Below are 14,282 nucleotides of genomic sequence, written 5' to 3'. Positions count from 1 at the left end.
TGAAACTCTGAATTTTCGACATTCCGAAAAATTTCGGAAAAGCCATTCCGAACATCCGTGGTGATATATAAAACTCCGAGTGCCTCGCTAACAGATTTCAAAATTTCGAACTTTTAGGTCTGAAAATTAGCATATTTGAAAATATCGAATTCTCAACTTATTTCGAGTTGTTTGAAGGAAAATTGGTTACCGTAAAAAGGATGTTTCTAATTTTTAGTTGATAAGTTGACAGTTTTTTTCTATTTTTTCATTATACTAGGGTGGCACAATTACCCGAGCTAATAAAAACGGTTATATCTTTAGACATAAGTATCTTGGAAGCACGAAAATTGAAAGAAATATAATGTTACGTTTGATTTAAAGCTACTGAAATTTTCAAAGCGATTCCTCCAGTCTAGGTATTGTTATGATTGCTCAAAGATGAATGGCATAATGTTTCTTGTTGCGATTTTTATGAGATGAAGCAGCTTTGACAAGCGATAACTCAGCTCAAAGTTAATCAAATTATTTGATACTTGGCCTGTTTACTGATCAATTATTTGAATTTTTTCACTCCAAATTTGAACACAGTACAACGCCTTACTCAAATTTTATGCCGGGTAATGATGCGCCACACTGTAAATTCAGTAGTTCATGTATTTTTCAAATATTTTTAGTCTAACCTAGTCCTAGTGTAAAATTTTACCAAAAATCCCCAGACCAGAAAAACATACCATAGTTGCAAACGGGCCGGCTCGGAAAAAATTTGGCCAATATCGGGTTTTTCGTCATTCTAGCCCGGCCCGCGGCATGTTAATGGACCGGAATCTGGCGAAAATGATATAGACGTGATGGGCCCTGTCGAGATCTATCATTTGGTACCAAAACTGTCTGAATATCTCGTTTTGGAGACAAGCTATCTGATGGCCCGCCATCTGCCCGGGCCGGCCCGTTTGCAACTATGAAAAATACTGCCTCCATCAAACCGATAATTATTGTATCCGAGGAAGGGAATAGCCTTTATGTTCCCCCGTACGGACCAACCTCAAATGACCTTCATCACCTAAAACACATTCCCTCGGTGTCTGCTCTTTGTTTCTTCCTTAAGGCCCCTTCTACCTTCTATTTCTTCTCGTTTCACCGCTCTCCAACTGTTACCATCCGGTATAGAAATGCCATGGTTTGAATAACGGTGCACATTGAGTTAATCCCTCTCATTTGAATAGGTATCCCGGTGTTGTATGGGGGGATGTGATTTATTAGTTTTATTCTTTTTCATTCCATAGCTCATGAGAATTTGGAATAGTTGAGAGAATTTCTTTTTAGCTCTTTTATATATTTTTTGAATTATCATTCATCTTTCGGATTTCAGAATTGGTTTTTTTTTGAGAATTTTTGGAATTCTGGAATTTTTCAGAATCTCCTAAAATTGTTGAGTTTCCGAGTTTCTAATTTTTTTGAAATTTGTGTTATTTTGAATTTCTGAACTTCTCGAAAATTTTAGATTTTCTGGCAATCTGTTTTTTTTTAATCTGAACTTTCTGGAATTTTCAATTTTTTCGAATTTTTCAGAATTTCCTGGAATTTTCGAATTTCTGATTTTTTGAACTTCTAATTTTTTGTATTAAAAATGAAAAATTCGATTTCCAGAGAATCCACAATTTCCGAAAAATATGGAAGTTGCGAAAAATTCTTTGGAAATTCACAATTTTCGAAAATTTTTTCGCTTTTCTGAATTTCCGTATTTTTGATTTTCCGAATTTTTAAAAATTTAGAATTTTCTGGAAATCTAATTTTTTAAACTGAATTTTCTGGGAATCCTGATTTTCCAAATTTACAAAGTTATCTGTTTCTGTTTCTTCTTTCCAGATATTGTCCCGTTATCAAAGCTCAAACCGAGCATTTTAAATTTTTTTTCTGAACAATTTGTTTTCAATTCGGAGCCATTCTTTGGAATCCATGACCCCATTCACTTCCAGCTCTCCCTTTTCACCACGACTCCTTTCTCTTCAAATCACATTCTTCCCTTCCCTCACGTCTTCTAGAATCAGAATCCGGTTCCAGCCACCATCTCTCCGGAAACCGAAAACTTCCAACCCCGACTGGAGAGGGTGTCCATTGCTTATGCTTTCTCTTTTTTTCACTTTTTTTTTCTCTTCCTCAAAAAAAACCGTTTGTTTATCTACTACTTTCTTCGGGCGTTTTTAGTATCCCTAGCTGCATAGTCATTTGGTTTTACAACAATAATCACATTTTTTCATCTCCGTTTCTCTTTTTTATTTCCATTTTGTATAATCTCCAGATCTTGGCCAAGCTTTTTCTCATTTCGAGACAGACAGTCTCCCTTCTTCTATAGCCCACCCGTCTTTTTTTCTTTTTTATTTTTAAAAAGTTTCCAATTTTTTAGAATATCCGATGCACAGGCATGCCCTGCTGGGGGCACTGCCACCCCTAATTCTACTAATTCTATCAGTAGAATGCATGAAATTCGATCCCGAACGGATAGCGGCTCGTCTTCGAATCGATGAGAAATGGGATCAACTCGACGCGTTTCAATCCGTTAAATCAAGACGAGGTCGGCAGATTCAACCGAAAGAAATTAGTATTCAAGTGAGTTTTTTTTTTGGGAATCGAATTGGTTTGTTTAACGGAGACAGACAAGGTCATCTTTTTTTTGTATTTTTTTTTTGTCTTTTTGAACATATATCCTTCCCCGATTTCCTGTTGACCAAGAGCCGGACAGTGCCGTGGTGTCTGTTTGCACAGATGGGCAACCGATTCTAATGACAATTACCGGTCTTTTCCTATTCTTTCTTTCATGACACCTGCCGTTTTTCGATACGGCAATCGGAAGAGAGGACATGGATTAGGGATGGATGTGATGTATTACACGTTGGGATCTGTTGAATGGGTGTCAATGATTTAATGGGAGGAAAAAGCTGAAAACAGATAGATCAAAAAGGAACAAGGACATCTACAGACTTGAAAGAAAGCTCCTGCGAGCAATGCCATATTTTTTAAGGATCAATTGTTTTTAAATTTTCTTAATTGAATATGATAAAGCTCAACAAGCAGTATAAAATGATATAAATTGAAATATTATATCTGGTCTATGACAAATTTATCGAAAGTCAAAAAAATCGAGCTAGGATGGTTTTTCCCCCGTAACTTGTTCATATACAAGCTAAAGTATCCTAATTAACATAATTTTTTAGTACTCGTTAAGCTCTTTCAAACCTAATTTAGTTGATATGGCAAGGCCCGTCAGTGACTCGTTTTAGGCCCGTTTTCACATTTGGTTATCTTTTTTATCATTTTTTTTTTCAAACCGAAAAGTTCAATTTGAGAAAGGAAATTTTTTACAAAATTTTGTTTAGAACGGTCACAGTTTGCTAACTCATTATTTGAAAAACTTTATCTTGTCTAGGAGCAAAGTTATCAAACACCAAAAAAACAATTCTTCATAAACAAGCTACTCGGCTGCGGCTGTCGTCTTTTGGGCAAAGATTGACCATCTTTTGGGCTCTGTTTGGCCAGATTTCGCTTAAGATTTTCCCAGAAGGTGCCCAAACGCCGCTCAAAAGCTGGCGAAACTTCGCCCAGTTTTTGTCTAAAATTTTCCACCTTCGCCTTGGGCTCGCCTAGAATTTGTTTTTTTTTCTTTCTTGGAAGACGAGTTTAATGAGGAAATTCTATTTATTCGAAAAATCATAAATATACAGTATCCCAAATATCATCATTTTGTAGTACTTGTTGCGTTCTATCAGACTTAATTTAATTGGTACAAAAATGTTGAGTTTAAAGAACTATGGCAGGGCCCGCCAGCGACCCGTTTTAGGATCGTTTTAAACTCTGCTTTTCTTCTTCCGTTTGTGGAGATGTTCACCATGATTTTTTCAAAACTAAAAATTTTATGAAAAAAAGAGATTTAGTTACTTGAATTTCCAGGCATTTCTTACAAATTTTTTACCTAAAAAGGTCCTGACTTTAATAATCTTTCTGACTTTTTCGTTTTCCTAAAGAAACGTTCAAGTTTATTTTCTACAGGGTCCGCCAAAATTACGTGTGCAAGTGTAGATGACGTTATCTCCAGAAGTAGATGCGAGATTAAGACGAAATTTAACAGACAGTTTATTTCAACGCTTGAAATCATAATTCAACAAAAATTATTCGATTCTACCTCCTTTGGCAGCGACCACGGCACGAAGTCGTCGAGGGAAGGCATCAATGGTGGCACGCAGGTATTCGACGGATAATTTGTCAAATTCCTCAGACAACGACTTCTTCAGGGCCTCGATATTTGCATGAGGTCTTGCGCAGACCTTATTCTGCAGAACTCCCCATACGGAGTAGTCGAGCGGGTTCAGATCAGGCGACGAAGCCGGCCATTCGTCCTTTGGTATGAAGGCGGGGAAGTGGTCCTTGCACCACTGTTGAGCCATTTTTGCGGTATGAGCAGGCGCTCCATCTTGCTGGAAGATGTATTTCTTCTGACCGAAGTGGTTTTGAGCCCACGGTAGCACATGCTTCTCCAGAATCTCCTCAACGTAGTATTTTTGGTTGATTTTCACGCCTTTATCAACGAAAACAAGCGGACACTTCCCATCATAGCAAACCGCTCCGAAAACCATGATGCTCGCAGGATGAGAGGCTCGATGGATTGTTTTACCACGCTCAGCTGCTTGTTGAATATTTGTGGCCAGCACTCGGTGGTTTTGGCTATTAAATTCAGCCTCGACACTGAAGAGTTTCTCGTCCGAGAAGATGGTGATAAGATGATCCTTTTTGCGCGTGCCAGCGAGAAGGCGCTTCGCTTTGATGAGCCGTTTCTACTTATTGGCTTGGGATAGAATAGCAGCTTTTGTTGCTCGATAAGAGGTCATCTTCAGCTCTTTTCTGACAATTCTCCTCATTGATGTATAGGAGATATCCATGTCATCTGACATCTTTTTCATGGAACGATGAGCATTTCGCCTGACTTTCTCCCGGACGGCCTTGACTTTCGCTGGAGTTCTTACAGTCCTCGGTCTTCCTCTTCCCGTACGGTCCTTGAGGTGGCCAAGCTGGTTGAAACGACGGATGGTCGCGAAAACCGTGTTTCGGTGCACTCCGAGTCGTTTAGAAATGTCTCCTGTGCTTAAACCTCGCTTGTAAAAGTCGACGATCAGAGTACGATGAGGACTTGCCGCTGTCATTTACCTAAAACATAACCGATTGGGATGAAACTTGGCAAACTAATAAATAATGAAATAATTAATAAAAATTTTAAAAAATTGCGCACCAAAAGTGCGTCAGTGCGCAGCGCCATGGCGTCAAAGTTGTGCACACGTAATTTTGGCGGACCCTGTAGAATTCAATTTCTAGATATGCCTAGAACTGTCAAAACGGCCGTCCTGGTCATTGAATAAAACTATCAAATCTAATAACTCAAGTACTGAAATCCTCTACGCTTCAAATTTCTAAATAACGACAAACAGACACACAGACATTTCCAGGTAACCGCTCCCCTATTCTCCAGTCGTCTTTTTGACTATGGAGCATCTGCTGGTGATGAAGAACTTCCTCAAGCATTGGACGTTGGCAAGAAACTCGACTTGGTGCATCCACTTCAATTCTTCGGATCCGATTACAAAACTATCTATGTAAGAATTCAAAGTTTTCTTTTTTTAGGATTATCTTTAAAATTTTTAGGTTCTCTCCAACGGAGCCGTAGGTTTTGAAGCTAGCTCTAGATCCTACAAATCCGGAATCCTTCCTGGATCTACACGGTTCTTGGCGCCATTCTGGAATCGTAATGATTTGAGGAACGGAGGAAAAGTGTACTATCGAGAGGTGACAAGTGAGTTTTGAGATCCGCTGGAACTCTAGAATTATGCATTTTTGTTTCAGAGGGAAGAGTTTTGGAGCGTGGACAATCGGAAATTCGTTATCAGTACGATAAGAATGTGAAGGTGAAATCGGCTTTGATTATCACTTGGGACAAAATGCAGCCTTTGAATACGGCGGCTCTTCCAGAAGAGGTGAGTTTATAGAAATTCTTAGCCTGAAAATAATTCCAATTCAGAACACCAACACATTCCAAGCTGCCATTTTCATCACTGCTAATGGAACATTTGCCAACTTCATCTACAGTAACATCGGATGGACACAAGGCGCCGAGGTTTGTGTTTGGACAAGTTATAATTAAGATTTGGGATTCCAGATAAATAATAAAGGGAAACATAAATCGAGATTAAACAGATGTAATCACTTTTTCCAATTCTCTTTTCTCCTCTTTTCGCCGTCCGATTTTCATCTGATTTAACCTGAATCTTGCGGACGGCGGAAACGGAAGAAACGCGCGAAAAGAAATATTTCCCCTCAAAATAATTATGATTTATGGAATGTTGAAAGTGTCGGGGATCAAAATCGTCATTTTTTCAGGCTGGATTCAATGCTGGTGATGCAACAAATCACTTCAAACTTCCCACTTCTGGAACCCCAAATATTATGTATTTGGAGGAGTACGGTAACACTGGAATTCCCGGAGAATGGATGTTCGAGCTATCAGATTTGAGAGTTATCAGTTGTAAATCTGGAATCAAGGGAGACACTTGTGATCAGGGTAAGGGAGAATGGGGAAGATAAGAAGTTAATGGGGTTGAAAAAAGAGCCAAATGGTTGCGAATCTCTATGAATTTTTAGAAACATTCTTCCTTGAAAAGTTCAACTGAAAAATCTTCAATTTTCAGAATGCTCCAACGGTGAATGGGGACCAGACTGTGCATACTGTTGCCATTGCTCAGAAGGAACATGTCACCCGATTTCTGGAGATTGTCCACGTGGATGTGCCACATGCTGGGACGGCGTCGCCTGTCAAACCAGACAAGAAAAGTGTGCAACAAAGACTCAATGCGCATCCAATGCTCTATCCTTCAATGATTATGATCGTTGTGGTGAGCCGATTCAACGTTGCCAGTGTTTGAATGGATACAAAGGAGATGGTTATAACAATTGTGAAGACGTCGATGAATGCAGAGCCAACTCAACGATATGTCATAAAAATGCAGTGTGTACTAATACTCCTGGAAGATATTTCTGCATGTGTAAAGAGGGATTCAGTGGAGATGGACAGAATGATTGTTCCCAGTCATTCCTCTTCCAATACGATACACACCATCAACTTCCACGAAAGAAGAACTCAAAAATGGAATGGAATTTGAAGAAACCAATGAAAATCTTCGGAGAGAATACAGAAAAATTAACAGTGACATCAACAGGATTGATTGCTGTCAATGAGGTTAACAGATATGGAGGTAGATTAGAAGATATGCAATTGGTTGGAATTGCTCCATTCTTTGGACCAATTGATTTATCGAGAAATGGAGCTGTTAGTGTAGAAGAGGTGGATGATGTGGAAGTTTTGAGAAGGGTGACAAGGACGATTGCTGAGAACTATAATGATCCAAGTTTCGAAGCAAAGAGTGCCCTAGTAGTTACTTTTTCAAATGTGACTGATGGAAGACAGTCGGTGAGTTAAAGGTAAATATTATTTTTTGGAAGATCTAGTTTTTTTTCAGAAAGGCAACACATTCCAAGCTCTTTTAATAGACGGATCTGGTGCTAGAAACGAAAAAATGACATTCGTCGAATTAATGTATCGAGATCTCCCATGGGCAAGTGGAGCAGAAGCTGGAATCCTTTCCTCCGATGCTTCTTCCTCCATCCTTCTACCAGCATCCGGAACTGAGGCTATCGCACAATTAGCTAAGAATAGTAACATCAAACAACCAGGAACCTGGCTTTACCGTATCGATAAACCCCAACTCATGCCATGTGCTCAACCAATTCAAGTTCCTCCCTATTGTGACCATCTTTTGAGTACTGCACCAAGACTCCCTTCAAAACTTCTAGAAGAGAAGAAGGAAGACTTGACACTTCCATCTCCAGGAGCATTCTTAATTGATCAGCCATCAGAGACCATCGTGCCAACTCTGGTTCGAGGGGGTGGTACTGTAACGAGAGGAAGAAATTCGAACAATGTTCTTACTGTAACAAGTGCCCCGATTGCTAATCAACCGAAACGACCAACTACAAAGGCTACGACTAGACCTCGTCCAAACTTCTCCAGTACTCCACATCGTCCGATTGTATCCCTTTCGGATGAAGACTTTGAAGTTGGACCAGATGCTTTCGAAGTCACATTCCCACCATTTGTCACTGTTCAACCAGAACTCTTCCGTCCAAATCAACGAGTCGGTTCTTCTCCAAAGTCTACACAAAGACCCCTTCCAGACTTTTCTATCAAAACAGTAAGTTATTGATTTAAGAATTACAGTATACCGTTACTTTTGAATTTTTCAGCCACTAAAAGAAGAAGTGTCCACATCTACAGAATCCACGACTTCTTCTCGACCAACTACTCTTGCTCCAGCTCATTCTCCAATCGATGAGGATATGTCAGAAAATGAAGAGTCACCATTTGAAGCTGTCAACTTTACTGATGACTTGGAATCTTTGGATAATGCGGTTAGATTTTTTTCTATTTAAATAACTTTTCTATTCATAACTTTTTTAGTTCCGAACAACGAAGAAACGACCAGATCTGACGCCACCACCAAAAGACCTTGTCGGAGATGCTCATGTGGTGGAAACTTCTGAAGATGAAGAGACTACAACTACAACAACTAGTACTACAACAACGTCTACAACAATGGCTCCAACGACAACCACGACAACAATGGCAACTACAGAAGCGAGAAGCACAGAAGTGCCTCCATCGATATTTGTGTTCACGACGACTCAGAAGCCACGACCTTCACAGATGGAGATCACACAACGGAGGATCGTGCAACAACCATCAGTGGTTGTGAACTCACAACTTCCGAAGCAGCGGAATGAGCCAACAGTGAATGTGGGTCACGCAGATGAGCAGTCGTCAAGTGAGTTGTTTTTTAAAGGATCCTTAGATACAACAGCTTAATTTCCAGGAATGGCCATCCTTCTACCAGTGAGCATAATCCTTGCCTGGATGGTAATCCTAGTTTGTATTGGTGCCTACGTTTGTTATAGGCGACGGAATAGCTCTCGAGAATCGTCTCAACTCCGTGCCATGTACGGCGTCTCCTATGGTATCCGTCCGACGGCATACGAGTCAAAGCGAAAGGAATCCACGTATGAGGATCATTTAGAAAGGGCGGCACGACTCGGCGGCCAACCGGCTACTCTTTCCGGTCAACAGGTTGGTTTTTCGTTTATTTTTTGAGGTGTATTCCCTGCTTAACAAAGTGTGTCGTGTGCTCTTCTTCTAATAAGATCTAATCCATTTAAGGCAGGAAAGGTGTCGCAGTACGGAAGTTACTGGAACATTCCACTCTCCAATCATTCACCAGCTCGTCTTTCAACACAAGAACGACAGTCTCCGCCGAGTTTTATTAACAACGGGTATACTAATCAGACGGTGTGTTTTAATGAATAATCTTCTAAAATACATCTGCAACTGGCTTCTTCTCTCTTTTCAGCGGTACGCATATGCAGGGCACTATTAATCGGACTACCATCACAAAACAAGGCGTGTTGTTGTTGTACTTGTGTGTTTCTTTTCTCGATCCATTTAACTAATAATTCTCGCTGTGTTTTTTTCCGGAACGTTTTCAAAATATTTTTCCCGCTCTTTTTTTGCTTTCGCGTCGAGACTAACGCTAGTTACTATAGTTTACGGTTTTTGGCGTTTGCGCGCATTTTAAAAACGTTCCGGAAGAAAACGTCGTGTAAAACCTCAATTTTCATCATGTTGTGACATTCACATCTGCTCATTTTCACCGTTTTCTTTCAAATGCGTGTTCTCTCATCTTTTTCTTTTTTCTCCTCCCTAAAACCTCGTCTCATAAATCTGCGTCAGGATCTACTCTGATCGAAAGCGTTTTCAGAAATCTTCATCGGAATCTACTCTGATCGAATGTGTCAGATTATGAGCCATTCCATTAATAATTCTCTGCAATTCTCTCTTTCTTTTTTAATGTCTTTTCATTTGTTTCGCCTAGAAATTGCCTTTCCTTATTTCACATCTTTCTTTGAACCCCCACCACCTCACCATTTACTTCATTTTTTCTGTATTTAAATTTCTAGCGTTCGCTTACTGACGGGACATAAATACGAACACCACCGAACAACTTTTTCCCCCCTATCATTGTTTCCTGCCTTTTTAAAAACATAATAAAACCGTAATCTTTTACTTGGTGAAAACAGGGAATTTGGGCGAGCAAGAATATGTCAGTTTGATTCAGAAGGGATGTGAGGAGAGGTTACAAAACACCGCAAAAGAGATGACCCGTAATAAAAGGGATGGCAGGCAAATAAATTAAAAAACTGTAAGAAGTGATTGAAAAGTTTGAAGATGTTTCTATTCATGTCTGGCATTCCTGGCGACGTTCCACATGTTATTTCTATCTTTAAAATCAGTATTCATAATATTGTCGACGACATAGTCAACGCGATGAATAAGGGCCCCATTTGTATTGAAGATCAAAGTGAAAATGGCGGCTGAAAAATACAACATAAACTTGTCAGGATTAAAAATCGACAACTTACGGAACTGCCGGAAATGGGACACTAGTTGATCGTTGAGAATCGTCCATTGCTTTTTGTCGAGATCCGTCAGTTTGCAGATCTCAAACAATTTGTCGAAATGAAACTTCTTCTCCTTGAGCATCCCATTGTACTGTTTGTACCTATCAGCCAAAACTTTCATATCTTTGGAAGAGAACACATCATACGGGGCGTATTTGCTCTGAAATAATCAAAATTGAAATCAGTACCTTAAAACTTCTTCACCTGATAATGAAGAGAAGCAAGCATGGGTGTGAATGCCCATTCGCTGAATTTATACGCCGTTGCACCAGTCGATCCTTTTCGTTCTAACAATTTCTCATAGTCAGCACATGCACGATGCATGAACGTCCCATACTCTTCATCTCTTGTTTTCAGGAAGAGTCGGTAGCCATGAATGTGCCACCAGTATTCGATTGGTGTCGTACGAGTTCCTGGATGATTCACAACGTTTCTATCGTAATCACTAAACGTTTCTTTTAAGGAGAACACATCAAGACGAGCGTCTTTAACGAGCTGACGCAAATGCAAAGTGAAGTGTTTTCTCAATTCGTTTCTATTGTCATCCTTTCGACGTCTAAAGTCGTCCATCATATGCTCAAGTTCATCCTCTTCTCTCCTTTCGTTGGCAAAATCATTTTTCAATTTCTTTCTAGCCCGATCTCTCTCCTCTTCGAAACTCAACGTCGAACTTCTTAAATGTGCTTTGTAGCCGATTCGTTGGCTGAATCGTCCTGGTTTTTGAGAATACTCGTGCCAGGGTCCGGCGCAATCGTGATAAGTCGAATCGAATTTTTTCGCAGCACTGTCTTCCTGAGCTGTGGTAGTCAGGAGATATTTCGATGCATGTCTCCCAGAGAACGTGTTGCATACGGTGAGAGCTTCGACATGGGTTGCAGTTGAAGTGTCATCTAGCATGAAGAAAAGAGGCCAATAGAGACCTTCGGAAAGGAAAAACGGGTACACGAAACAACTTCTAAGCTTGTGAAGAGGAATTTTCTGATAGTCTACTTCTTCCCCGGCTGAAAATAATGGCCGATTTTTTCAAAAACAAAACGCAAACTAAACTTACTCAAGGAGATATGATTCGCGATATTTTTTCGAGCAGGTCCCATCAATTCTTTGATTTCAGAAACTAATTTATCAAGAAGTTGGGTGTCTCCTGGAATGTAAACCGGAGTGACCGGTAAAGCCGGGCTCCGCGCAGACGACAAATTAGACGAAGCGGAAGACGAAGCGGATCTTCGAGCATACGAAGGTGGTATGAACAGAGGAATCAGTCTGGTGCCGGGGTAGTCTTGCCATGGAATGTCGATGAATCCCTGATCAGTTCCTCTCGGAATGCTCATTCTTTCAATCTCTCGTTGCGCTGCGTCGGATGGCCACTCATAACGATTATAGTACGCATCTGGAAATCAATATGGTTGGGTAACAATGATACAGTCGGGCGTACCTTTGCGCTTCGACCAATCATTCGGCATTTTGACTCGCAAGCATTGAAAACTGGTGGTATCGATAGGCTCAGGAACTCTGAAAAGAAGTGTGTGTCAAGAAAAGAGAAATGGAATAGAAAAAAATGAAGGTTAGCAATAAATTATAAGTCCGCTACAGTATCTTTAAAGGGAACTATGCATTAAACTTAAAATGAGTCTCGGAACGATTACTGTATTTCGTTGCATTATGGGAACTTGAGATACCCACGTAAATAGTTAGGTTCTTGTAGAAATTATGGGGGAAACCAATATTTCACCACGATACACTTACGGTAATTTCTTCTCTGCAGCCATTCTCTCCTCTTGCTCTCTAGCTTCAATATCGAGTCGTTGTTTTAGCTTTTCGAATTCTTCGGCTACTTCCCGTTGCTTCTTTTCTTCTTCTCGTTTCTTTCTCATCGCTTCTGCAGCCTCCGTTGCTTTTTTGTGCGCTTCAGCCTTTTTAATTCGTTCTTGCCGGAGTTCCTCTTCATGCTGTTCTTGTTCCCTGATCCGTTCAGCTCGCATTCTATCCTTTTCTTCTCTTCGACGTTGATACTCAGCGCGTTCAGCAGCAGCTTGTCTTTCGTGTTCTTCGTTCACCCTTTTTTGATTCTCAAAATGCTCAGCTTCACGCTTCATCGCTGCTTCTTTCCGTTGCTGGCGAAGCAGAATCTCCCTCTCACAGCTTGGATCAATGTTACGAACAACTTTTCGAGTTACCCCTGGAGGTTGATCATCACTGGAACGCTGTTCTTTCCGAACTTTCTTCGGAATCCGAACATCTCCTTCATCAGCCACTACCCTCTTCTCAAAAATCGCTTCGCTCGTACAAGGCTGTTGTTCTTGGATATTAACAGAAATAACTAGATCGTCATCAGGAATCACAACCCGTCTTCGCTGCGATGACTCGTCTATTAGGATGACTGGTTTTGGTCTTTTGCTTGGCCCAATCCTTCTAACAGGCACATTTATTTCAGGAGCCGGTGGCGGACGCCCTTCCGGATCGTCCAAGAAAGCTTGAAGTTCAACAAGTTTATTCTGAATTGCCATATGCTTAGCCATTGCGTGGCTTCCGGGACGGTTGGCATAATTGAAATAATTGAAATATTCGCTATACTTGCCCATGAGATCAATTTTCCTTCTGGAAGAACCATATTGCGTGGATGATAAGCTAAAATAACTCACTCGTCCCGGCTTTTAATTGACTTTGAAAATGGATGAGGAAGCATAGCAAAGTATCCAAATAAATCTTTGATGTCTCTATTCTCCATACGATTCTTGATCTCAGCAGCGCCTGGAATAAATGGTTAAATGTTGTTTTTGTTGTTACTTGAAAACCCACTGAATCTTGGGAGCACTGCTTTCACATTTTCTGCTTTTGTGATTCTCCTCGACGCATTTGAAGCTCTGGCTAGATCGTGCTGGTCCATGAATCTTTCTAGTTCACGACTCTCACTTTCAAAGTCGGCAAAAACTTGAGCATCCCAGTAACAAGCTTCTCGAGGCTCATACAGACGTTCAAAAGGAGTAAGTGGAATGTCTGCTGGTTCGAAACTTCTGCTGGAATCGAAGCTAGTATACGAATCCAAGTCTTCTCTGCAATTATACACTTATTAAATGAAGAGATTAGCTACGAATATGCTTGAAAATGCGATCCTTTTCCTCTTTGTCACTTTCATAGTCTCCGAAGCGAGCATCATCTCTGCACATGAAGGTTCCGTTGGCAACTTCGATACAACAGGTACATCCTCATCCAGATGTGTATTTCCTGAATTTCGGGTCTTTCTTGTCGTGATGATGTAGGTTTCTCTAGTGGGGAGAGCTGGAATAAGATGGTCTTAACTTATTCAGAATAGGAATTTTACATTGGATCGGCGAAAGAGAAATGGTCTCGGAATCGTTGAAGAGGTCATCCAGCGAGTCTTCAATGAGCTCTCGTTGGCGTGCCTGAAAGGAAATCCATCATTCGATAGTATTAAAGAAAGTGGGAGCTCATATGATTATATCATAAATACGACGATACCTTTTTAGTTTTCGTCATTGTTCAATTGGCATGGGTCATAGTATCTATAATATTTGAAATTTCGAACAAAACTGGAGCCAATGGAAGCCAATGGAAGAGAGGTATCCAAGCTCTTCAGAACAGAAAGAAAAGTGACCATCAGAAGTTTTGAGGACACTTTACGGTGCACTTTGGGTCAAATGTTTACTTTTGTAAAAAGAGGGAGCGAGGTGAAAGAG

The 14,282-nt window shown here is 40.4% G+C and overlaps 3 protein-coding genes across 3 annotated transcripts; 1 reads left to right on the top strand and 2 right to left on the bottom strand.

The window, feature by feature from the left end:
• Positions 1-2,394: 2,394 nt before the first annotated feature.
• CBG24770 lies at positions 2,395-9,506 on the top strand (the record flags this gene model as incomplete). Its single annotated transcript, XM_045241141.1, has 13 exons — positions 2,395-2,655; positions 5,475-5,621; positions 5,671-5,818; positions 5,869-5,999; positions 6,044-6,139; positions 6,403-6,583; positions 6,711-7,489; positions 7,539-8,270; positions 8,323-8,487; positions 8,537-8,900; positions 8,949-9,199; positions 9,290-9,418; positions 9,480-9,506. 13 exons carry the CDS (start codon positions 2,395-2,397, stop codon positions 9,504-9,506), a joined length of 3,411 nt encoding a protein of 1,136 aa, XP_045091416.1.
• Positions 4,924-5,174, bottom strand: CBG24771 (the record flags this gene model as incomplete). The annotated part of the gene is made up of 1 exon (XM_002648435.1): positions 4,924-5,174. A coding segment is annotated over one exon (251 nt), but the record flags the coding sequence as incomplete, so codon positions are not given.
• Positions 9,507-10,360: 854 nt separating the features above from the next.
• Positions 10,361-13,954, bottom strand: CBG24769 (the record flags this gene model as incomplete). The annotated part of the gene is made up of 8 exons (XM_045241140.1): positions 10,361-10,747; positions 10,792-11,588; positions 11,639-11,974; positions 12,020-12,096; positions 12,331-13,182; positions 13,274-13,335; positions 13,750-13,863; positions 13,907-13,954. The coding sequence occupies 8 exons, from the start codon at positions 13,952-13,954 to the stop codon at positions 10,361-10,363; spliced, it is 2,673 nt and encodes an 890-aa protein (XP_045091415.1).
• Positions 13,955-14,282: the final 328 nt, after the last annotated feature.

Source organism: Caenorhabditis briggsae (assembly GCF_000004555.2).
Source record: "Caenorhabditis briggsae AF16 supercontig from assembly CB4, cb25.NA_219, whole genome shotgun sequence".
Lineage (NCBI taxonomy): Eukaryota > Metazoa > Nematoda > Chromadorea > Rhabditida > Rhabditidae > Caenorhabditis > Caenorhabditis briggsae.
This window is presented reverse-complemented; position numbering and strand designations above follow the sequence as displayed.